At 48.4% G+C, this 24,109-nt stretch overlaps 2 protein-coding genes across 2 annotated transcripts in view; both read right to left on the bottom strand.

Annotated features, from left to right (window-relative positions):
• Positions 1-24,109, bottom strand: part of LOC119868539 (melanoma-associated antigen 9-like) — a 778,808-nt gene that overhangs the window by 27,753 nt on the left and 726,946 nt on the right. The window lies entirely within an intron of this gene.
• Positions 474-22,751, bottom strand: GABRQ (gamma-aminobutyric acid type A receptor subunit theta). The gene is made up of 9 exons (XM_038588615.1): positions 22,587-22,751; positions 20,407-20,495; positions 13,388-13,455; positions 11,809-12,029; positions 9,793-9,875; positions 9,215-9,352; positions 8,538-8,690; positions 6,857-7,107; positions 474-6,239 (listed from the first exon to the last, which is right to left on the bottom strand). The coding sequence occupies exons 1-9, from the start codon at positions 22,733-22,735 to the stop codon at positions 5,259-5,261; spliced, it is 2,133 nt and encodes a 710-aa protein (XP_038444543.1). The 5' UTR covers positions 22,736-22,751; the 3' UTR covers positions 474-5,258.

The following is a 24,109-nucleotide window of genomic DNA, read 5'->3' as shown; positions in this document are numbered from 1 at the left end:
CCCGATGCGGGACTCGATCCCAGGACCCCGGGATCACGACCTGAGCCAAAGGCAGATGCTCAATCACTGAGCCACCCAGGTGCCCCCATAGGGCTTTCTTGCTCTCTATTCTGTACATCCACATTGGCAAAAGAGATTTTTAAAAAAATGTTCTTAATAAAGATCCTCCTGCCAGTGGAAATAAATGTCCACATTGTTATTTTGGCACTGCAATGGCTTGACCTGTTCCATAATTTTTGTCTTAAATGATTAAAATGGCTTGTGTGCAAGTGTAAACTAATTGCAACTATACATTACTACTTCCACTCGGCTTGAAAACCATGGATTCAAATATCTTAGGGGACGAGTAGGTCAATGTACAAAGCCTTGGGAGGGCAAAGGTGAGCAATGGAAGCCAGAGACTTCCTGGGCCCAAACTCCATTCCAATCTGACAGAGAATAAACACAACAACCCATAAGTGTAATTGCTATCATATATATTTATTTTCTCCTTTTGACTATTTACACACCTTTATTTTGGCATACTTTTCAGAAACATAATTTGATGTTTCTTCATGTTTTCCTTCTTTGAAGTCCAGATTGGTCAAGGTCTTTTTCATGCAACACTGTACATTTAATGAGGACAAAGAGGCTGGGTTGTCTTGGGGGTAGGGGGTGGTCTCTGATGTTCTGCACCCTTCTGCAGGTCAGGCCAGTAAGACATGTGGGTCTTGGTCCTCCTCCTCTCTTGGTTTCCTTGAAGATGTCCATGTTTGTGGTTTTACTGTATTTCATTTGCCTCAGAATGGCACTGCCTTGCCTGTGCACTGAAGAACTCTCTGGCACTGCCCAAAGTCAGGCACTACAGCCAGTTTCACTACACTTGGGCACCTTCAGTTCTGCTGATGACCCCTGACCCCAGGGATGCAGTCTGGCAAGATAGTGGGTGCAAAGTCTCACGCACGTTGACAGAGGTGACCCTGACCAACCGGGGCTATTTTATAATTGAAATATCAGAGAGATACTGTAACACACTCCCCCCCACCCTGAAAACCCAACACTGATAATAGAGATTTCATATGGATCACAGGATACTACACAACAAACACAAACACACTGCACTTTCAATAGAAGTCACGATTTCCTCTGATGCTCATCACCACGGCAGGGTACCATGCAGGTTGATAGCTGAGCAAATGCATTCATTAGTTAATAGCTCAAAGGGTTAGTTCTTTTATGTACAGAATAAAGAAACCTCATTAGGAATGGCCACAGTCTCAGCAAAACTCAGTTCTAAATATGCAAAGACCTCACTGCCTTGCTATTAACAAGATGACACGGGTTGTATGAATACATTTTACAAGTTCCAGTAAGAACCATAAGATCATCCGTTATCTCTGTAAAGGCACCCCACAGTGGCAGATGGAACGGGCAAAGAGTGGCAGGAAACGTGTCACATGTCCTCACAGCAAGAGGACACTCTGAAGAGACAGAGGGTGTCCTTCCTGTGGTAGTGCAGGAAAAGGAATTCTAGGGACAGAGTTAATGGGATAGCCCATGTGAAGAAAAGAAAGGAAACGTGGGTAGGAAAGCAAAGTGAGGGGTGCTCCATCCCAGGCTCAACGAGACACTTCCTTTCACCTGAGCTCCAAATGATTCTCACCATAAGCACTCTCTGATTGGCTGGGGCTGAGAAAGGCTCTGTTCACTGGACCCCCAAGAGTGCCCTGCCAGATGCTCTGCACTTCCAGAGTTACCTGGTGCTAGATGAGGCGTGGGAGGGGATGGAGGCAGCTGGCTAAGGATGGGGCTCAACGATGACGCTGACGACAGAACACACACAGAACACGGCAAGGGGAGATTTGGCAATCTGCAGGCTAGAACGATCAAATCCATGATGAACGACTCAGAAGCTTCGAACTTCCGCAAAGGTGTCATTGCCAAACCTCCACCTCACCTTGACACTTAACCTCACATGGTGTGAGTTGCAGTCGAGTTTGACTGTTCTTGTTGCAGCACTTTAGGGCAAGATGTTCTTTTTAAGGTATAAATATTTTATCTAGCTACATGGATCTACAGAGATATTTACAACTGGCCTCTCCACCCCCTCCTCTGAGCTCTGATGCCTTCCTGTGCATTGATGTGAAATACATCTTCAAACCTACTTTCTGGTCTCCACTGCTCAAATCTCTCTGTATGCCATCACCCCAAATAAATGGCTCAATTCCCACAGGGCTCCAAGGCCCCCCAGGGTCCTGGAAACTCAGATCCCAATCAACCGACCAACGTTTAGGCTCCAGGAAGCAAGTGTTTCAATAGCCATGATGGGAGCCTCAGATGTGGGGTCATTTCTCTCCTTCCAACCTGCATCTTCCTGTGAGAGGTGTCCAAAAAGAGAGACGAGCTTAGACATTTCAGTGGCAACTTCTTTATTTTTAGCTGTTTTGTGTGTGTGCATGCACACAACTAGGAGGGTGATAGTGTGTGACTGTGCATGTGAATATGTATGTGGCTGTGAGTGTAAATGTGTTTGTGTATACATCCATTTAGTGCTGAGGGTGAGTGCCCACATGTGTATACATGTATGCATGACTGTGTAGGTCTCTCTGGCTGTGTATGTGTAGGAGGCTCTATTTGTACCTTGTGTGTATAGAGAAGAAGACACAAGAAGCTGGGCTGATCTAGGTAATCAGCCCCTGGGGCTCCTCTGCACCTCTCTCCTTGGTGAATCCTCTCACTCTTTTGACAATCTCTTTCCCTAGAGAGGGTGAGAGGAGGGACTCCTGGATTCCAAATCCATCATGGTCCCAAGATGCAGGATGGGTTACTATAGTGCTGTGACCCCTAAAGGACCCGTCCCCACGGTCCATACCTGCAGCTCTCTCCCAGGCACCTCTGGTTCTCTGCATCCGGTGTTGCAGTTGATTCCCCTGGGCTATTTCCTCACATCACCCACCTGCTTTTGGCTGCCTTCAGCCCCCACACGTGTCAGGCTTACAATATGATTGCAATAAGGGGATGAGTTATAAGGGCTATATACAACTCCCTCTCCAGTTCTTGTGCTTTCCCCACCCATTGTCTACATCATGTATCTGTTCTTGATGCATCTTCAAGGCATGCCCTCGGCCCTCCCTTGGCCAACCCCTGCCTTTGACCTCAAACATGTCATTCCAGGACAAACAAAGCACAATGCTCTGTGTTCCCAGCTTATCCCATGTTCGAGCACCTCCTACCTCAAGGCACTAAATTGTCACTTCCTGGGACCACATTCACTTCTCCTGTGTCTTCTGTCCAGGAGACAGCACAGATGGGTGGAAGGAGGAGAAGAGTGGATGGGGACCGGGAGACACTGCTCCCTGGAACAGGGAATTGGAAAGGAACAGTCAGTTAACCAGCCCGGCCAAATAAGGCCCTCCCCCACTTATATGGGAACAGGCCAAAGGAAATCAGGTGGTTCTAGAAGAGCCACCAACAGGAAATATATAGGCTCTCAGGTGTATTTCCTTTCACACTTATTCAAATCAGATAAATAAATTTGAGTATGCACATATGCTCCCACACACACACAGCATATACCCATGTGTGTACACACAAGCACACACACTCTTTCATAGGGGTGTGCACACACAAACATGCACCACATGTTGTTATATATACACTCTTATACACACCAATATAGATTTACACTGATATACATAGGTCTGTACAGCTTCTCAAATGGTTGTATGTACATAATTACCTTGATGCACACATGCACTCAGGTATACACAGAAACACAAACACAGAAACACAATCAAGAGGGGAGGTGGCTGAGGGGCTGCAGGAGAGGCTGCCTGGGCAGGAAGGAGAAACATAGGCTGAGCGCTTGGTAAATCTTATTCTCCCATGGCCTCTACTAATGAGGTGGAGCTGCCAAGAAAACTGGGGTGCAGGCTACTTTCTGTTTCCCTTAGCCGCCTCACTGGGTGGGCGGTGGCTGTGTTCCACATGCTGGGTTCACGCTCAGTGGCTGGTCACTGGTCACTTCCTGCACAGCTGTTCCAGGTGCTATAGAATTTGGTCTGGTGCCTGGCAAATAAACAGAACCTGATGGAGCACCCCCATTTGTAAAGATGGGGAGGAGAGAGGGGAGCACTTCAGTTGAGAGAGTTAAGAGGATAAGAAGAGAGAAGAGCAAGTGGAGTGACTCTACCACTTACTAGCTGAATATCCTGAAGCATGATACATAAACTCCATTTTTTCCCCTTGGAACACTGGGGACAATGTGCTCTGCCTTCCTTGGCTACTGGGCTCCTGTGAGGGTGTAACAACGTGATGGGTCAGTGAGCTTGTTGACATTTGCTATGCACTAGACACACAGGATTACTATAGAGATTCACAACAATTGTTTGTCTGCTATTCTAGATCAGGTGACGAAAGAGCAAGTCAAAAATTTCCTGACCCTAGTCTCCGTTTGGCAAGTGCTTGCTCTGTGACTAGTGATCAAGTCAGCATCCAACATCCGACCGACAGATGTACCCCATCTGTACAGTCAAGCACTGTGAAGCAGAAATATAGACAAGAGAAGGTCCAATCCCTTCAATGATGTCAGTTCAATCTGGGAGTCTCCAACTTGACCTCATCACCCCTGCAAGCTCCTGCTGGAAACATGATCTGTCACTCACTCTGACATCTCACTCAGTACCCCTACTCACCCACACTCCATTTCCAATCCCACACCACAACACTGCATTCAAAACATAACAGAAGAAAATAGTGAGGAAGAGGCACTTTCAAGCCATGGCTAATCCTTCCCCTGTGTACCCTTGCTCAACCCAGCTGGACTTTCTCCTGTCAGGGGGTGAACAAGGACCATAATCCCTAGGAAGGAAAAACAGAAGTATAAAAGTAACGAAAAAGAAAAAAAATCCAATACCTCAGGGAGGGGTGCAGAAAACCCCCCAGAAATATTCATGCACAGGGCTTGGATCCTTCCTCTGTCTCCCACCCTGACTTTGTCCTCCAAACATTTCTAGGGGCTTTTCTGTGCTTCAGAGATATTGGAAGGCTTTGAAAAGGTGATAGTCTTCTAGCAGAAAAGGAAAATCAATGTGGTATTCACCTCCAACTCCTCTTCAATCCCTTTCCTTCCAGCCAGAACACATCCTTTCCAACTACTTCCCACCTCATGTTTATAAAGAGAAAGGCAGAACTGATTCAACTGCCCAAATAACCAGAAAATAAAATGAAGAAAGAAGGCAAAATGGAATTGAGAGGAGCCATGAAGGGGCACTATGGGACTAATTGAGATGATATGCCCAGTAGACAATGTTGAACACCACAAAGGCAAGAGGGAAGAGGATCCGGGACCACTTGTCGACCTTAGGGACATAGTCAGGGTCAAAGAGCTTGGAGGAGAACCCTTCGGTGAAGGAACACCCAGGACTTGGCGGGCAACTGTCATCAGACTCGGAGTTACTGTCCTTGCGTCGGTTAAGGCGCATAAACTTCTTAGCATTAGGCCTCCAGTTGTAAAGATCATACCTGAGTTGCTTCTCAAGGTCAAGGTAGCCACTCTCAACTCTGATGTCATCAGGCAAGCTACGGATCTCATCAAGGTTGCTACGGATCTCATTAAGGTTGCTACGGATCTCATCAAGGCTGCAGCTTGCTTCCCGCACATGCCTGTGGCCGTAGAGCAGCAGAGGCCTCCCACTAGGGATATGGACAGGACTCTCATCCAAGCTGAAGTTCTCTTCAGGGTCTTCTGGGTCACTGATCTCAGCGTGGTCATGGGCCTCAGCAAGGTTGCGCATTTCAGTAGGAGTAACACTGTCATCATTCTCAAAACCATTAACGTGAATGCCATACCTGTGTGGGGCCTGCTCTGGGGTGGAGGGGAGATCGCTCAGGCTTTCTCTAGAGGCCAGCGAGGCCAGCTCTGAGAGAGAAGACAGTGAGCTGAGGCTTTCTGCGGTGGCCAGTGGGGCCTGCCCTGGGATGGAGGTCAAAGAGCTGAGGCTTTCTAGGCTTGCCAGGCAGGCCCGCGCTGGCCTGGATGACAGAGAGCCACTTTCATCTTCTATGCTAATCTGGTCTTCCCTCAAGGAGATAGTAGACACATTTATGGCATCAGGATTTGCAAGCCCTACATGAATAAGCACTGGTGGTGGGGAGGGAAGAGGAGAGAGAGGGCTTTCCTCATCAACAGTTGCAATGTGAGTGTCGATCTCTTCCACTGACAGAATCATCTCTTCTTGGGATCTTCGGTTTGCAAAGGGCTGAGGAACAGGACCAAGAAGCTATTAGCATGTAAGGGAAATCCACGGGGGCTGCCAAGCCTGCGTTTCCTTGGGGCAGCTGCTCTCCCTGGAGTGCTATGCAGTGGATAGAGACAAGGCCTCCTCGGGCAGATGTGGTTGGGCTTCCTGTGAAGGAGGGGGGTACCACTGGCCATGAATGTGCTGCTGGCAATGAGAGCCTGAGCATGGCATGGCTTTGGGAATTGAAAGAGCAAAGGATGGAGGGGTAGGCCAACCCCTTTGGTGTCTTTCTCTTCCTTTCAGCCTCCCTATGCTCCCCTTCCCTCTGGTTCTATCACCTGCCCTTGAAAGTATACTAAGTGGACTGGATTTGAGGTCAAAAGGTCTGGGAAAATCTAGTTCTGCCACTTACTGCCTTGTGACCTTTGGACAATGATTTGACCTGTTAAGGAGTGATGATAAATTGTTCTAGTTCTTTGTTATCTGATGTGTGTGTGTGTGTGTGTGTGTGTGTGTGTGTGTGTGTGTGGTGCAAGGATTAAAGGAACCAAGAAATGTGAAAGGGTCAAGGGTTAAGCTTAGGCATAAGAGGTGCCTAATCCCTCCCTAATCAGGGAAAGCTGAAAAAACCAAACCTGCAGCATTACTTCCCGATATCGGTAGCGGGCCATGACTCTTCGGGCTCTCCTGCGTCGCCTTTGGTTGCGCCGGGATCCTCCTCGGCTGTAGTAAAGATAGTTGATGTAGACATATTCCAGCAAGGACAGGAACACGAATAAGAAGCAAACGACCATATAGATGTCGATGGCCTTAATGCAGGCAACTTGGGGGAGTTTATCCCGCAGATGTGAGTTGATGGCGTTCAGGATGAGCATTGAAGTCAGACCTATAAAGAACATGGCACAGGATTAGCCTCCTCAGGTGGCTGAAGTTCTGGGTGAGCCATCAGGCCCCTGTCCCACAGGAAGGATGTATCTCTGGGGTGGGGAGGACCCTCAGCTAAAGGCCTTAGGCTCTCTAGGCCTGGGGACTTTGCGCTCTCTTTGCTCTTCCTCCCCAGCTTTATACTTGGCCCACGCTTTGATGATTGTGACTTTCTCATTAGAATCAAGTCCAAAATCTCCAGCCATGGTTTCACAGTGACTTACATCTCCAGCCTCTTTTGCCTTTCAGTATGTAGGCTTTCCTTTAGCTCATGTCCCTCAGAAAGGTTTGTGAGCCCTTAAAATATTACCCAAATCTTAAAGGCTCAGTCCAACATGTGCTCCTAAAGAAGGAGGCTGAGAAGTCTGCCCCAAAGATGGTGAAGGATAAACCAGACCTGGACATGGGGCACACTGGGTCCATAGAAACTTGGGAGCTGATTCTGTAGGCCCCTCCCAGGTATTGCTCAAAACCACCTGGTTCTCCCCATTGCTGGGACAGGAAGTTCTAACTGCTTAAACTGGAATTTCGAGGTCTTTCCCAGTTGGCCCTCCTGTCTCTCTGTGACTCTTCCTACTTCCCCAGCTTCTGCCCCAAGCACCCTGGGATGTCCTCCCCTTTTAGGGCCCCTGTGCCTTTTAATAGTGATTTCCTGTTTTACTGAATGACAAGTCTTATGCCTCTGCGTCCTGCAAGCCTTGAAAACCCAGTTTGAGCAATACTTTTTTTTAAGATTTTTATTTATTTATGATAGTCACACACGGAGAGAGAGAGAGAGAGAGGCAGAGACACAGGCAGAGGGAGAAGCAGGCTCCATGCACCGGGAGCCCGACGTGGGACTCGATCCCGGGTCTCCAGGATCGCGCCCTGGGCCAAAGGCAGGCACCAAACCACTGCACCACCCAGGGATCCCGAGCAATACTTTTTTGGTGCACTTTTAGCCAACAAGACCTGGTCATTTCCTCCTTTGGCATCTCACAGTGTCTATCCCAGCATCCCACTAGACACCCATTGAGGGCAGCTTCTCTGGAAGTCCTCTACTGCCATTTTGATGGGCATTTTGATATGCTGCTTAATCAACGTTTGTTGTATTGCATTTCTGATCTAAATGTATGACTTGTTCATTCATGCATCCAGCAAATAATGATTTCTAATACTTCAGGGCCAACAGGGCAAGATCCCAGCCCTGATGTTTTTTTCACATTTGTCTCCAACATCGGGCTCTCTTTTGGGGACTTGCTAAGCCCCTGGTTATAAATGCCTGCTGGGCAGGCACCATATTGCTTCCTTCCCTGTGTGGTCACACACCATTCCAAGTATTCCTCTCTTACTCTCGACTTTTTTCTGAGCAAGATCATCCAAGTTCCTCCCTGGGATGAGGACAGGACCTACCAACTGTCACCCTGGCTGCAGAGGATTCATAGTTCATCCAAAATGATATCCAAGAGACGACAGTGGTAAGAACAGTAGGCCAATAGATCTGCACAAGGTAGCTGGTAACTTCCCTCTGGACCAGGAACCTCAGTATCAGGCGCACATAGGAACCTGGCAAGGAGACACAATGGTATTAGAGTGGCAGGGCCGAGGGGATTTTCAGGGTGAAGTACAGGATGGAGGAGGGGAAGCCTCTAATATTCCAGCCTGGGCAATCTGCCAATGTGACCCTATTTGCTGCCTTAAGGCCAGTGACCATGGCATGTCAGTAGGCCCATATGGCATGACAAGTCTGTTCTCTCCTCCTTCCTTCGTCACTTGTTTCATGTCAACTGGTTTTGAGATGGGGGATACAGGAAACATTTAAAAGATACAAACAGAGTGGGGAGAGGCTGACTCAGGAGAGGAGGCCTGTTTTTATCAGCAAGCACATGAACCTTTTGCACTCATAGAGTGTCAACTGGGCCAAGCACTCCCACACTGATTTCCTCATTTGAAGGGGATTTTGGAAGGCGTCCAGAGCCAGAAGGCAATAGGAGAGGAGGCAGCAGAGAGTGTAGAGGTCAAAGGCAGACAGACATGCAGTTTACCAGGGTACCAAAGACAGAAGAAATGGGAGAGAAGATCACACCCACCTGTGTAGAAAAACACCTCTTTGCTACTCATCGTCTTTCCCAGGAAGCTGAACTGAGGAATGTGCAGCTTCTCAGTCCCCTGGATGGCATTCCCATTGCCTTCCCAGTATAATACAATGTCTTCAACCGTGTAACCATCTGCGAGAGGGAGAGAGAGTTGGTCTGAGAAAGCAGGCATGGGCAGATTTCACGCCAGAGCAGTCTGTGGAATCCAAAGGATGGTCAGAACGTGCACTTTTGGAGCACCTTTGTGGTTTTCTGTGTCTGAGCACAAGGGAGGGGGGCACTAGGAAAGGAAGTCTCACTTAGGAATTTCTTAGCTAGTTAAGGAAGCAGAGTAAACAGATGTGCTCCTACCCACTGGCTTGTCCACAATGTCCCTGTGGAACTATTTACGCGTGAAAGGCCACTTTCTGCCAGATGCTACATATATACCTCTGTCTGCCTGCCTGCCCATCTACTGAAGAGCGAGAGAGTGGGGAGGCAGGGAGTAGGGGAGATAACGCCCTCCCTCTCACTGTCTACTCCACCTTTTGAACCCCAGGTAGAACAGAGGCAGCCTCGGAAGATATACGTACAGCTCTCCACTTCCAGCTTGCAGGTCTGCTTGTCCAGAGGGAATTTCTGCAGATCCAAGGAACATGCTGCTGTGGTGGTAAGTCTGCAGAGGAAAAGCAAAAGGAAGGGAAAAGTGAGTCAAGGCTAGGCCAGCAGCCACTCCTGAGAAAACTGCAGGGGTGTGGAGGAGAGAGGCGCTCCATGTCCCGACCGACCCACCCAACACCTTCCCAAACTGCCTACCCTCGAGCTGGGTTGTCCTTCCCTCCCTCTGTTTTTTTTCCCCTCCCTCTTCCTTTCCTTCCCTTCCTTCCTAGGGCTGAGCTGACTCACAGTTGCACAGCGAGGAGAGGGCAGGTGTATGTGACAGGGAAACCAAGAGGTGTGGCAGGAGGCAAGGAACAGAGAGGTACAGTAGGAAACCACAGGGCAATAGGATGGGAAAGGCTCTGGAGGAAACTGGATGGAGAGACAGGGAACGGACTTTCTTGCTGAAAAAGGAGCAAAACTGGCAAGAGCCAAATGGGCTGCACAGAAGCAGCTGAGGTACCCAATCTGACGTGGAGTGCCCGTATGTGTTGTGCATGTAGGGATGCGAGCTGTAGCCCAGGCCCACCTTGGGCTCCGGGGTGGGAGGTGCTCCCACTGAGCTCTCCTCTCTCTGTGTCTGCCTATGCACGTAGGCCACCAGGGCCAAGCAAAACAACGGGAGTAGGTATAAATGGGTAGGACGTATTAACATGTCTCAGGTGGGATACAGACTGTTGGGCAGGGGCTTCAAGTTGCCATGTGGTGGGTCTGTGACAGGAATCTGAGGAAGGATCTGGGAGGAGCTGGGGAAGTGAGACAAGTGACCCACCACATAGAAGGAAGGCTAGACCTCGAAGTGATTTCCAATTTTTTTTTTTTTAGGATTTTATTTTTTGTTTATTTTATAGAGAGAGAGAGAGAAAGAGAGAGAGAACACAACACGAGCAGGGGTAGCGGCAGACAGAGAGAAAGGGAGAAGTAGACTCGCCAATGAGCAGGGAGCCCAAAACAGGGCTCGATCCCAGGCCCCTGAGATCATAACCCGAGCCGAAGGCAGACGCTAAACCAACTGAGCCACCAGGTACCGCGGTGATTTCTATTTTGTACACCGGGTAGGGTGTGTGTGTGTGTGTGGGGATGTGTCTGCCTGTCTGTCTGTCTCCCTTCCATGAATCGTCCACACAGCATTTATTAGCTGAGGGCCCTTTTAACTGAAACAAGTATGACCAGTGACCTTGTTTCCTGCAAGCTTTGTTGTTCTCTGACTCTAGCACCTTGGACCATGGAGAGAGAGAGAAACAAAGGGATAGAGCAGGAGCACCCCAGGGGAAGAGAGACTCAGAGACAGAGGCTGAACCCTGGTGCAACTACCTCTTGGAGAAATTTTCTGAGCTCCGTTTATCTCTTATGCTTGTCTTAAGTGATGGTTTGTAAGAGACGATGCTGTGACGAGAGGCTCAGTGACCATATGCTGTGCTATAAATAAGCCAGTGAGGATTTCCAGTGTGTACACATCCTACGTGTAAGAGCCATAGACAACAGGCATAGTACCGCACACCCCGGGCCCCCTGCATGATGCAAATATGACCAATGGCCGAGATTGAGCCCCTCCCTCCCTGAATGGGCTTCACCATTCATTTGTCTCCCTCCCTCACTTGATGGAAGAGAAAAGAAACAAATATAAATAACAGAATGTATAAAATGCATAAAAGGTGGAGGTAGAGCTCTTCGAATTGAGAAAATTGAGGAGGATTTCTTGACAAGGAGGGCATTGAAGTTACAGACTGAAGGATGGCCAAGGTGTGGGGACAGGGCAGCCAAGGATGGCTGTGAGAAACTCTGAAGGTTTCACTTTGACTACTGTGCAGGAGGAGTGAGGGGGCAGTGCAGGACAGACGTGGAAAGCCACGGGCTCCTTAGTGTGTCCCTTACGGTGCATTTATGGGATACGTGGTGGGAAGAAGGAAGCCTGCCAGGATGGTCGTCAAGGCCCTAAGGAAACTCACCGCATGCCATACCGCACCGTTCCATCCGGGTGAAGCTGAAACACGCGGTTTTCCACAGTCACATCATGCACAAAAGCATCCTTGCTATTTAGAAAGTAGCAGTCAGGCACCCACAACTTCTCCAGCATCCGATAGTCCAGGGTCAAGTTCAGGTCGGTCTCATGGTATGCTAAACGTGGATCTTTCCAGGTCTGATGGAAAAACATTGTGATCGTATAGTCCTGGAGAAAGAAAGGGAAATTCCAGTCATAAGTGAGCTCATCCAATTTTCCATCCTCAAAGTGTGTGTGTGTGCGCACATGCATGCAGGTGTACAAAATACATCACAAATACAGACGAGTATTGGAACATATAAGAATGTTAGATGTTAAGAATAAACTGAACTTCATGTATTTAAACTCCAGGTTAAGGAATGACATATTACCAATAACTTTCAAGTTTCAGTGTGTTCCTTCTAGAGCATATTCCCCACACCTACCTCCCAGCAGTATCTGTTATCTTAGATTTTAGTGATAATAGCTCTATTGGTTTGTTAGTTTTATTTTCTATATAGGTATTTCTAGGAAACATATTGCTTGGATCTATTTTTAATTTTTTCTTCCAAATGGAATTACACTGCATGTATTCATAATTAGTTTCTTTCACTCAAAATTCTATTTGTGAAACTCATTCATGTTGATGTCTGTAATTAAAATCTGTTCACTTGCCCTGGAGAGACTATTCCCTTGTGTGAACACACAGTACGCACCAAAATCAACATGAAATAAAAATTGTGATGTGAAAGTTCCCCTTTACCCCCTCACTGGAAGCAGATGAGAGTTCCCAATGCTCATGCCTGGCCAAGACTGGTACTGTCTGACTTTGGACTTTTGTCACTCTGGTGCATATGTAATGGATTCTTGCTCTGGTTTTAGTTTGCATTTCACTGATTCATAATAAAGTCTGACATATTTTCACATGTTTATCTGCCACTTTGTTGTCTTCACAAAAGGGAAGTTCCTGTTCAAATTTTCTAATTATTTTTCTATTGTTTTTAAAATATTCCCTGCATAGAGCCTGCTTCTCCCTCTGCCTGTGTCTCTGCCTCTCTCTCTCTCTCTCTCTCTCTCTCTCTATAATGCCCAGGAATTATATAGATTTCCAAGAGCAGCTCTTCGTGTTGCATAAATCTTAGTCCACTCTGACTTATCCTTTTACACTTGTTATACTGGTTTTGTTGTCTGTTTTGTAAAACAGAAGTTCCAGAAGTCTTGGCTAGTTAGAATTTTAATATAGGGGAAATTTCCAGAATTTATTTGTATGGTTTCTGTTTTCCGTGACTTTTTAAAAAAGTCCTGCCACAAAGACATAAAGACAATATTCTACATTCTCTTTTAAAAGTTTCATAAGCCTTTAACTTTTAGGTTTATAACTCATTTGGATTTATTTTTTTGTTCAAGGTGGCTGTAGTTTCTAAAAGCTACCATGTTCACTTATGTGGGCTCTGCCGCGAGTCAGAACAACTAGAGTTGGCTTATGACCATGCTCCTTGCCACATGTGCCCTGTCCCCAGTCCCATTACTGAAGCTGACACACTTACCATAGTCATTTCTGAGATCTGCTCGATACTGGAGACATACATGGATACTCCCACGGGCACAGGGGCACCTATAACACAGGAAGACACTATTACATGCAGACTATGGGAAAGCCTGGACTCAGGAGCCAGACTGCCTAGCTTTGGACCCTCTTGCGACACTTACTAGCTGTGCAACCTTGAATAAGTTATGTAACTTCTATATTGTTTTCCGGAGTGGCTGAGGTTCCTCCAAAAGTTATAAATAGGGCAGCCCCAGGGGCCCAGCGGTTTAGCACTGCCTTCAGCCCAAGGTGTGATCCTAGAGACCCGGGATCAAGTCCCACGTCAGGCTCCCTGCATAGAGCCTGCTTCTCCCTCTGCCTGTGTCTCTGCCTCTCTCTCTCTCTCTCTCTCTCTCTGAGTCTGTTGTGAATAAATAAATAAATCTTTAAAAAATGGTTAAATAAAAGAAAAAAAAAGTTACAAATACAACTACCCTATGATCCAGCAATGGCACTACTCCATGTTTACCCAAAGAATACAAACAATACTCATTTGAAGGGACACATGCACCCCAATGTTTATAGCAGTATTACCTACAGTAGCCAAACTATGGGACTGGCCCAAGTGTCCATCGACTGATGAATGGATAAAGAAGATGTGGTGTTTATACAATGGAGTATTACTCAGCCATCAAAAAGAATTAAATCTTGCCAATTGCAATGACATGGATGGAGCTAGAGAGTATAATGCTAAGTGAAATAAGTCAGAGAAAGGCAAGTATCATATGATTTCACTCATATGTGGAATTTAAGAAATGAAACAAACGAGCATAGGGAGAAAAGAGAGACAGAGGCAAACCAAGACATGGACTCTTAACTAGAGAGAATACACTGAGGGTGACCAGAGGGGATGAGCGGGTAGGAGGACAGGGATGGGCGAGACAGCTGATGGGGCTTAAGGAGGGCACTTGTGATGAGCACTGGGTGATGTATGGAAGTGTTCAATTGCTACATTATACACCTGAAACTCAAAGGATACTGTACGTTAACTGGAATTTAAATAAACATTACAAAAGTTACCTAACCTGTACAAACCTAAATTTCCTCATGGGTAAACTCAGAATAATGACAGCACTGATCTCATAATTAATGCAAACCAACCACTTAGAGCAGGGCCTGGCCATGACAGGATAAAAGGAAGGGGTCAGGTGAGATAAAGAGAAAATAAGGAGATGAAGCACACTTTTTCTAAATGTTTCTGTGATAAAAACTCAAGAGCAATGAGCCCAAAAACAAGAGCTAAGGTTTGTGTTGTGTATGAGCATATTTGCATGAGTGTATGTGAGTTAATATGTGTCTTTGTGTGAATGAACATGTGTGTTGTGCACATGAGTGTGGGTGAGTACATTCATGTGCATGAGTGAATGTGTGGTTGTGCTCATGCACAGGTGAAGGTGTCATTGTGCACATGAGAGCATGTGAGTATATGAGTGAGAATGCATGCGCACATTTGTGTACTTAAGTGTGTTGTGTGGGAGTAAATATGTGAGCATTTGCATGTATGTAGGCATGTTGTATGAGAGTGAATGTGTGTGTTCATAGGCAAATGAACGTGTGTTCGTGTATGAGTGTAACTGAGTGAGTGAATTGTGATTATGTGTGAATGTATGTAAGCTTGTTAATGTGCAAGGGAATGTTTGAGCGTGGGTGTATTTGTGAGCTTATCTGTGTGTGTAAATGTGTGTGTGTGTACGTGAGCATGTCCATGCATAGAAGTGAATGTGTGTGTTCATATATGACTGATTCCATGAGTGTGCTTGTGTGCTTGCATACACTGCATGTAAGTGTGTAAGCATGTAGGCAGGTTGGTGCGTGGAAGTGAGTATATGAAATGTGTTCATGTGCAAGTGAACATGGGAGGTTTGTATTTGTGAGTTTGTGTGTGGGCAAATTTGTATGTTCATATATGTGAGCATGTTTGTGTGGGAGTCAATGTGTGAGCATGTACATGAGTGGATGTGACCATGTCTGTGTGTATAAATATTTAAACATTAAATATTTTAAGTGTTTTGTGAGAAAGTAAATGGGTGAGCATGTCTATAAATATGCTGCATTCATATAGAAATGTGGGTGAATATATCAGTATTTTTAAGTGTGTTTGTGAGCTAGTACATGTGAACACGTATGTATTTAAGTGTATTTTGTGGGAGTAAATATGTGGGTTGTCTGTGAGCCTCTACCTATAAATGTATTTTTAAGCATGTCCACGTGTGAGCAAATGCATTCATGTTTGTATGTGAAAGATACTTTTACGTGAGTGTATGTATGTTTGTGTGTTGAATGGATGTGTCTGTGCATACATGTGTCTGAGCATATTCATGTGTAAGTCTGTGTGTGAGCATGTTAAGTCCATATATGAAGGAATGTGTAAATGAAAGTGTTTGTGTGAATGAATGAGAATGTAAGTGAAATTTTGTATGTGACTGTGTCAGTGTGAGTGAGCATGTTCATTGTGTGAATATATTTGTGTGTGTGGCCCTATTTGTATACAAGTTAGAAGTGTGATCAGTGACCATGTTTACATCCTCACACTCATCATACTTATATATGTGGGTGTCTGTATGTAAGCTCATTTATATGCTTGAGTGGGTGTGTGTGAGCATGTTTGTGTGTGATTAAATGAGTGTACATGACTGTGTTTGTGTGTAATTGAATGTGTGACCATACTGATGCACAAGTGAATCCATGAGCATATTCACCTGTGATCATGTGTCACTGTGCAGGGATGAGTAAATGTGTGAGCAGGTTAATGTGTGAGTGTTTCCACATGTGGATGTGAATGTGTGTTCCTGTGTGGGCACATTTGTGGGAATTGATAAATATGTGGACATGTTTGTGTCATGTTCATGTGTATGAGCAAGTTCCTCTGTGAGTGACTGTATTCGCCTATGTGTGTGCAGTTATGTTAGTGTATGTGCATGTATAAGCATGTGGAGATTAGTTTATGTGTAAGCTCTTTTCTGCGTGTGGGTGAATGTGACTCATGTATATGAACGAATGTGTGAACGTGTTCATGTGTACATCCATGTATGTGAATATCCCAGCGTCTGTGTGTGGAAGTTGGTATGTATGTGAGTGAATTTCACAGTGTGTTTGTATATGTGAGCAAGTTGGTGTGCAAGTATAAGTGAACATGGGAGCAAAAGCAGGTGAATGTGTGTATGAATACATTTTTTTAAAGATTTTCTTTATTCATTTGAGAGAGAAAAAGAGTGCATGAGTGGAGGGGGGAGGGCAGAGGGAAAGGGACAAGCAAACTCCCCACTGAGCAGGGAGCTTGATCCCGGGACCCCAAGATCATGACCTGAGCGGATGTTGGACACCTAACTACCTGAGCCACTCTGGCACCCCTGTGTATGAATAAATTGTTGAGTGCATTTGTGAGAACATGCTCCTGTTGTCTGTGCATGTGTAAGGTGTGAGTGTGACTGAATGTGTGTCTATGTGAGTTTCTACCTCCTGGCTTTCTTTTTCTGTCCTAGGAGTTAGCACTGCCCACTCAAACGTGATAAAGGATGTGAAAATATGTAGTAAACTATACGGTGCAGTGGAAAAACACTTTTTTGTGGTTTCCCTTTGGCTGAAAGCTGCCTTTACCCAGGCCCACAGCTAAGCCATTATTTTATATGTATCACACCACAACACTGCTAGGGGAACATGCGGGACACTTGCAACTTAGCCCACTGGCTTCACTGCAGGCTGACAGCCGAGAAACTGAGCTGCGGGCAGTCTGGGTGGCTCAGCGGTTTAGCGCCACCTTCCACCCAGGGCGTGATCCTGGGGACCTGGGATTGAGTCCCATGTCGGGCTCCCTGCATGGAGCCTGCCTCTCCCTCTGCCTGTGTCTCTGCCTCTCTCTCCCCCTCTCTCTCTCTCCTCTCTGTGTATTCTCATGAATAAGTAAATAAAATCTTTTAAAAAATGTAAATTTAAAGAAGAAAAGAAACTGAGCTGCAAAGAGGAAAAAGTGTTATTCCTATTCTAGTGCTTCAAAAAGTGACAAGTGACGGGGCATTGGCATATGAATGGCAGCTGAGAAGTAAATGGGCCTCTCTGTGAGGGCGTAGCCCAGACTCCAGCACTTAGGGCTCCCGTGAATGATCCCTGGCAACACAAGTAGTGATAGGGGTTTCTAGAAATGTAGTTCTTTTATTATTATAGCCTTTGAGGTTCCCTACAGGCCTTTAGAGGGTGGAAAGTGTGTTCACCAGGCAACGAACCCTAGAGGGGCCAGGCAGCCATCCCTGCCCCCACTTCACTCTTGGGTCAGACTTCTCATCTTAGTGCCACTCAGGTAACCCCATCTCTTACAGTGGAATCCTGGGGGACCTCAACCCTAAAGGGCCAGGAGGTAGCCCTGTCCAAGGGCCCCCAGTGGAAGAAGCATGTGGGAGCTGAAATGAAGTTCACATTCCCCTCACCAAGCCAGGAATCCTGGCCTGGGGATGCAGCCTGGAGGAAGGACACCTGGGACTGTTTTCTAATTTACCCATCTAGAGGGGACACCTTGTGGGAGTTTAGCCAAGGTACCCCACAGAGGGGAACAAGAGGTTTCCAGATAAGGTGTCTAAATGCTATCTCTCGGGTGATGGTCTCAGCCTCACTTCCCATTGTTATCCCTCCTGATGGGCTCAGGAAGGCAGAAAGGGGTTAACCACTTCCTCCCTCTTGAAGGTTTTGGTACCACGAGTCCTTGTCTTTCCTGGCAGCCATCAGAGTAGGAGAGGAAGAACAGATAAATCAAGGAATGATGAAGATGTCCCACTCGTTCCCTTCCTCTAGGCCTATGTCATGCCAGGTGCTGAACCAGGTGAAGTCCCCAAGGACTTGCCATTGGTAACACTGTGGAATCCCTACCTCTCTTGCCCAGAAAGAAGCAACTGGCTCTTCCTCCTCCTCTTCCTTTGCCTCCTGAAGTGATAAGGTTCCCATAGCTTCATTACTGACCCACCCACCCTGACCAGTTAGGTGAGGCCTCTGTATCTGAGGTGTGTGTGTGTGTGTGTGTGTGTGTGTGTGTGTGTGTATGTCCTAGAATCTCAATTTCATTTGGACAGAAGGGAATTTGATTCTGTGTCTAGTGGGAGGCATTACAGGGAGTCCTGGGTTACCCCAACCCTGAAGCCCCTGACCCAGGGTCCCATTGATTGACACCCCCACCCCCAGCCCATATAACAGTTGCAGACAGAGCATGTAGCGCCTCCTTCTCTCTAAATGCCGGGAAGTCATGCACTGTCCTCGCTCTACCACCTTCATCTACTATTTGGCCAAATCAGGGACCCATCTTTTGTCATATGGCCCAGGTGTACATGCCCATAAAGCTTAGTGTAACTTCGGAGGTTAGGCATCAGGTGTTAACAAATCCGAGTTAGTTCAGAAGACGATTGTGAGGTGCCCTGGTGATACTGTGGACCAGCCACACCTGATAATCCCCAGAGGCTGGGGTTCTTGCCCTTGCCCCCACCCCACCCCCATGCCTGCAGAGACTGCAACCTGAAAAAGTGCGAAGGGTATGCTTGGTGTACTTGACCAGCTGTTGGTCAGCATTTCCTGAGAAGCGTGACCATGAAGAAGGGAGGAAGTGTAGTAGCAACTCCCTTGATAGCCACAGGAGTTTGGTGCAGCATTTCCAAAACCAGTGTCGCACAATGGGGTGCTGGCTGGGCCCAAGCATCTGGGAAAGAACCTGCCTTCTCCCGGCTCCACTCCAGCTTTCTAAGGTGCAGCACACACTCACCCTGGATCTGGGACTGCCCCTTCTGTCCCCAGGCAACACCAGTTAAGCAGCCCGCTTCCAAAGCATGAAGCTTTGGTTTTCCTGGGGGCTCTCCAGGCAAATCACAGCGCCCCCATCGGTCGACCTCGCTGGCTGTGTGCCCTTCAGCCCTTCAGTGTGGAGGTTGTTGTGAATTCCAGAGACCTCTATTCATATGTACCCAGGGGGACCATTAGCATTAATTAACCCTTTAGAGTTATGTGTGTAGTTCTAACACTTGCAGGAAGTGGAGTGCTTTCTCCAACGTAGCCACTCTGACTTTTAGCTCTTTCTCTGTTTCCTTTGGACGGAAATGTGACTAACTTTTCTTTAGCGTACCCCTCCTTTTGTCCGCCCTTGGTCTAGGTCTCCTGGATGGCTCCTGGGCCAAAGGATGCCACTCCTGTTCTGTGCGGTGGGAGTAGATTGGCTGTCCCTTCAAGCTGTGTGAAGCTTGAGCCCAGGCACCCCTTTCCAGGGGGGAGGATAGGTGGAATTAAAGTAGAAACTCATCTATTGGCTTCCCGTTTCAGTTTCTTGGTCATTTCTCTTTTCTGTGCTTGAGATCTCAGTGCTGGGTAAGGAGTTTGGATTATATTTGGCAGTTAAATAATGCCATCAAAAGTTTGAGAGGTAAGTGACAAGGCTGGATTTACAAAGATCACACCGCAGTGTGTTGAATGAACTGAACTTGGTGGGAGCTGAAGGCTTTGGCTGAGGGGTGGTGGGGTACAAGTGCCCAGGACCTGGGTGGGAAAAGTAAACTAGACTGAGATGATGGTGCCCTTAGTTTTGAACTAGCTAATCACTTTGCAAGTGTCCAAGGTGCAAAGAATGTGGGCTCAAGTAGAAGAATGCACGCCCCAGCCCCCAGAGATGGAGCAGAAAAGTCTAGCCTGTGAGACACAGCAGTTTTGTCTGTGGTTACTGCTTCTCCAGCCACACCAGGGAGTGCACTTCAGGCTGTTGTAAGGGAAGGGGCATAAGAAGGCAGAGAAGTGGGTGAAATTGCAGGGGTAGAGCAAAAGGCCTGGGGGTTGGGGGCCTCGAAGTGCTCTCGTGCAGCTTTTCCACAGAGTGGGGAAGGTGGGGTGTGGAGAGGCAAAAGTGTTGAGCCTGGGGAGTGCCACTGGTCAGCGTCCAGAACAGGGCTTGTCTCCTTGCATCTGTCTCAGCTCTATTCCACCTAACACAAAGGCTTCTAGAATCTGGATACGTCTTACCTCCAAAATTTGGCCTCAGACGGACATCATAATTCGACAGGACCCTGTCCAAAATCTTGTGAACCACACCTTCATTTGCACATTTTTTGCTGAAACAGAGAAGTCATTGGGAAATGCTGGTCATCAGTACATGCCACATTGCATCTCAGGGAACAAAGAACACCCCAGATGTCAACTTGCAAGGGCCTTCTTTTCTCCTCCACACATGCAGACATGTACAGTCATACATGTACCCGTCTCTCCCTGCTCCCCTCCCTTCCAACAGTGAGTCAGCCAGAAGCGCAGCAGTGACGCAGACTCCTTTTCCCCCCTCCCCCTCTTCCGCTGTTATCCAGAGAATGGGGCACAAAGACTGGATGCTTGTTACTGGGCAGGATTGGGGAGGGGGGGAATGAGGAGGGGAGAGTGGAGGGGAAGTGAAGGGGGGAGGGAGTGGGCAGCTTCCAGCCCTGAGATAAACACATTACTTCAACCCCTGAAGAAGCTCCATCTTGTCAACATCCTGAATGCAGCTTTCCAGGTCAGTGGGAGTGTTCCCAGGGACACCTGATGGCCTTTGGAAAAGTCATCTTCCACCCTCGGTGTCTTCCTGAGCTGAGCCAGCCGGTTTACATCCTCCAGCTTAGTCACATTTCCCCTACATAGGCTACGACTGGGCATTTTGTTGTCACGTCTATGTAAATCTTGTGCGTATACAACTCTGTGTATGAAGACTTGACATATGGCACATGACGCAGAGAGAGCCTTGCTCATGGAGCAGAGATTTAAGACCCTCACCCAAACAATTTTAGATTTCTGGGGCCCAAGGGCTGTTCTCAAAAAGACATAGCAGACCTCTCTCTGGCAAAGCATATGCTTCCAGCCTAGACGTGTTTTGGGTGAGCACATGTAAGTGGACCCATCCCAGCCCTGCAGAGAGCTGGCCTTTCTAGAAGTCTCTGAAGCTCATCCAATTCACCTGGATCTTCTGTGGGGCTCTTTTCCTCAAAAGGGGTTTGTGAATGAGAACAGGCCCTGGGCTTCACTAGGACTCTTAGGATGTTTGACGCATTGACCAGGGAAGGAACATCAGCCCCTGCAAATCTGAGCGTGTGTGTGTGTGTGTGTGTGTGTGTGTGTGTTGGTCAGGGAGATGGAGAGGGAGAGGGGGAGAGAGTTCACTAGCGCAGTCTGGTATGTCGGGTGGAGGACATTGCAGGGCTGTCTGCTGGAACCTTGCCAGACTGCCCCCCCCCCCACTTTTTTTCTGAATACATGTTCATTTCTGGTTTGTCATTTAAAAATCATTCCTAATCATCTTTCATGACAAAATTTCATTTTGCATCATTCCAAAGTGTACACATGTATTACTCTTGAATTAAAGCTACGCATTCCCACCTGTTCAGTACCACACTTTACCCATTCGACAATGCTCAGGATCCGTAGCTCCTGCAAATACACATTTTTGTGTGATCTACATGTAAAGTCTGTTTGTTTAACATCTCTTCAGATATTTGCAGACCCAAACAAACTTGAAATCACATAGAAAAGAAAAAAAAACCCAAACCTCGAATCCTCAAATGTTTTCACAGGAGTGCGTACAAAGCACACCCATCTCAAGCCACACGGCTAATAGGGTTATGTAGCCACTGATCCACTCTCTGGGCTCCGATGAGGTTGAGTCAATAATTTCTATCTGCGGCATCGGAAAAGGTCTCTCACCGCTCAACACACACGAACACACGCACAAGCTTCAGGGAACATTCTAAAATCCTGACTCAAACAGGTGTCTCTATACTGTCTATGTTTTGTGAGTTGTCCATCACCCCGTACTGCCTTACCCCCCCAATCCCACAGGTGCCAATGGATATGACTGGGGAAACCTGCCCGCGGCCTCGGTCCCGGGGGTGCGTGGCGGACCCCGCGGCGAGGGCATCGTCGTCCCCCTGCCCCCGGGGCTGCAGTCTGGGCACCTGCGGGGCTCCGCGGTAACAGGTGGGCTGAAGCACCCAGCTCTATCTCACTCGCCGCCTGCACTCCCACCCACCCGCTCCAGAGCCCCGCAGGCGGGACCCCAGCGCCGGGGCTCGGCGAACCGGGTTCAAGTTACCCCAGCCCGCTCCGTCCAGGAGGCCCGGGGCCGCACCCCCCCCCCCCCGGTCCCTGTCGCCGCCATGCCCGGGCTGGCGGCACCCGCTTACCAGTTGAAGAGGTTCAGGATGACTTCGGGCACGGTCGGGGAGAGCTCGAAGTGGAATTTTGGGGTAGGACTGGGCTCGTTGCCCTCCGCGAGCCAGGTCCTGATGAGGAGCAGGAGCACGGCGGCTCGCAGGATCCCCCTGATACCCATGGCCACCCCGCGCCGGGCTGCAAGGCGCGCGAGACGGCAGTGCGCGGCCGGGGAAAGGGATGGGCTGCGGGGAGCTGGGGAGGGGTCGCTACGAGTCTCTAAGGAGACGCGGCGACGGGCCGAGGCGCAGGCGGCGCGGGCTCGGGCTGGAGCCCAGAGCCCAGGAGCAGCAGCCCCGCGGCAGCTCTGCCCCGACGCAGCCCCAGGGCGCACCCCGCCGCGGCGAAGTGCGCTCCGTCTGCGGCCGCTCGGGGCTGCGACTGGACTCTGGGCGCCGCGCCCCGCCGGCTCCGCCCACTCCGACGGCAGCGCCGACCCAACCAATCCGCCGGGGCCCGGGAGCCGCACAAAAAGGCGCGCGCGGCTGCCTCCGCCCGCAGCCTGCGCGCCGCGCGCCCCCCGCCCCTGCAGGCCTCTGCAGTCGTCCCCAGGCCGGCTCCAGACACTGGTAGGGGCGGGGCCGGGCCGGGGGAGGGGGTGAAGGGGGGAGGGGGGCCGGGCTGCTGGGGGCGGGGCACAGGTCTGCGGCTTTGGGCCCCCAGGGCGTCTTCTTCTTCCTCTCTGCGAAAACGCCAAAGGTGGGTTTCTCTTGGAAGAGCGCGTGTCCAAGAGTTTGTTTGGGATTTTCGCCGTTGTTTGCTTTTTGCTTTTTGGTTTTTTGGGGGGCTTTTTTGGTGTTTGTGTTGAGGTTTTTTTGCGGTGACAGGAGGGAGGCGATTTGAATGCCCTGGCTGAATGTGTGTTCTGAAAGAGCTGGACACAGCTGGAGATCTGAAAACATCTATCTTGCCCCCCTAGTAATCCCGCTTGCCTTGCCTCTGGTCGCAGTAGTGGGGCATCACCAGTGGGCTTTATGGCTGAGCTCTGGCCATGCGGGGGTGCCCCTCCCATCAGGCCGGACACTGGATTCCAGTAGCCCAAGAATTTCTTAAAGACTTTAATTTCTCGGAGTGCTCTTGGCACCAAGTTTAGGCGCCCAGGGAACTGGAAAGATTCACCAGCCAGGATCACTCTGAGATGTTACTCTGTCCCATAGCGGGGGCACGCAGAGTGGAAGTGAGAGTCCACGGTTGACACCTTGAAGGATAAAGAAGACCAAAGCCAGTGTTTCGGATGTTCAAGGGAGGTAGCCTTCAAAGAGCACTCCACTGCAATGCTTTTGCATTCCAGCTCCATAGTGTGGAAATGTTGGCATTTTGACTAGAGGGCTCTTATTCTTGTCACTACTTTGATTACTGTCCTGTGAAACAAAAGGATGTCACAGGATAAGGAAATTACTTCACTCAATCCCCTCTGCTTTTCCCACCTTTGATACATGACAAAGCAAGTTCAGAAAAACCGCCCTTGAGCCCGTGGGCCAGATGGGCAATCAAC

The sequence above is a fragment of the Canis lupus genome, chromosome X, assembly GCF_011100685.1.
Source record: "Canis lupus familiaris isolate Mischka breed German Shepherd chromosome X, alternate assembly UU_Cfam_GSD_1.0, whole genome shotgun sequence".
NCBI lineage: Eukaryota > Metazoa > Chordata > Mammalia > Carnivora > Canidae > Canis > Canis lupus.
Note: the sequence above shows the minus strand (reverse complement) of the source record. Positions and strands in the feature narration are given on the sequence as shown.

Bases quoted from the DNA above. Each gene is read 5' to 3' on its own strand.
- GABRQ (XM_038588615.1), bottom strand. From the start codon at position 22,735: ATGGGTATCAGGGGGATCCTGCGAGCCGCCGTGCTCCTGCTCCTCATC. The intron at 9,353-9,792 runs GTACGTATATCT...TCCCTCTCGCAG, and splicing joins CAAGCTGGAAGTGGAGAGCT to ATGGTTACACGGTTGAAGAC. The intron at 8,691-9,214 runs GTGGGTGTGATC...TCTCCTTGCCAG, and splicing joins AGAGGTGTTTTTCTACACAG to GTTCCTATGTGCGCCTGATA.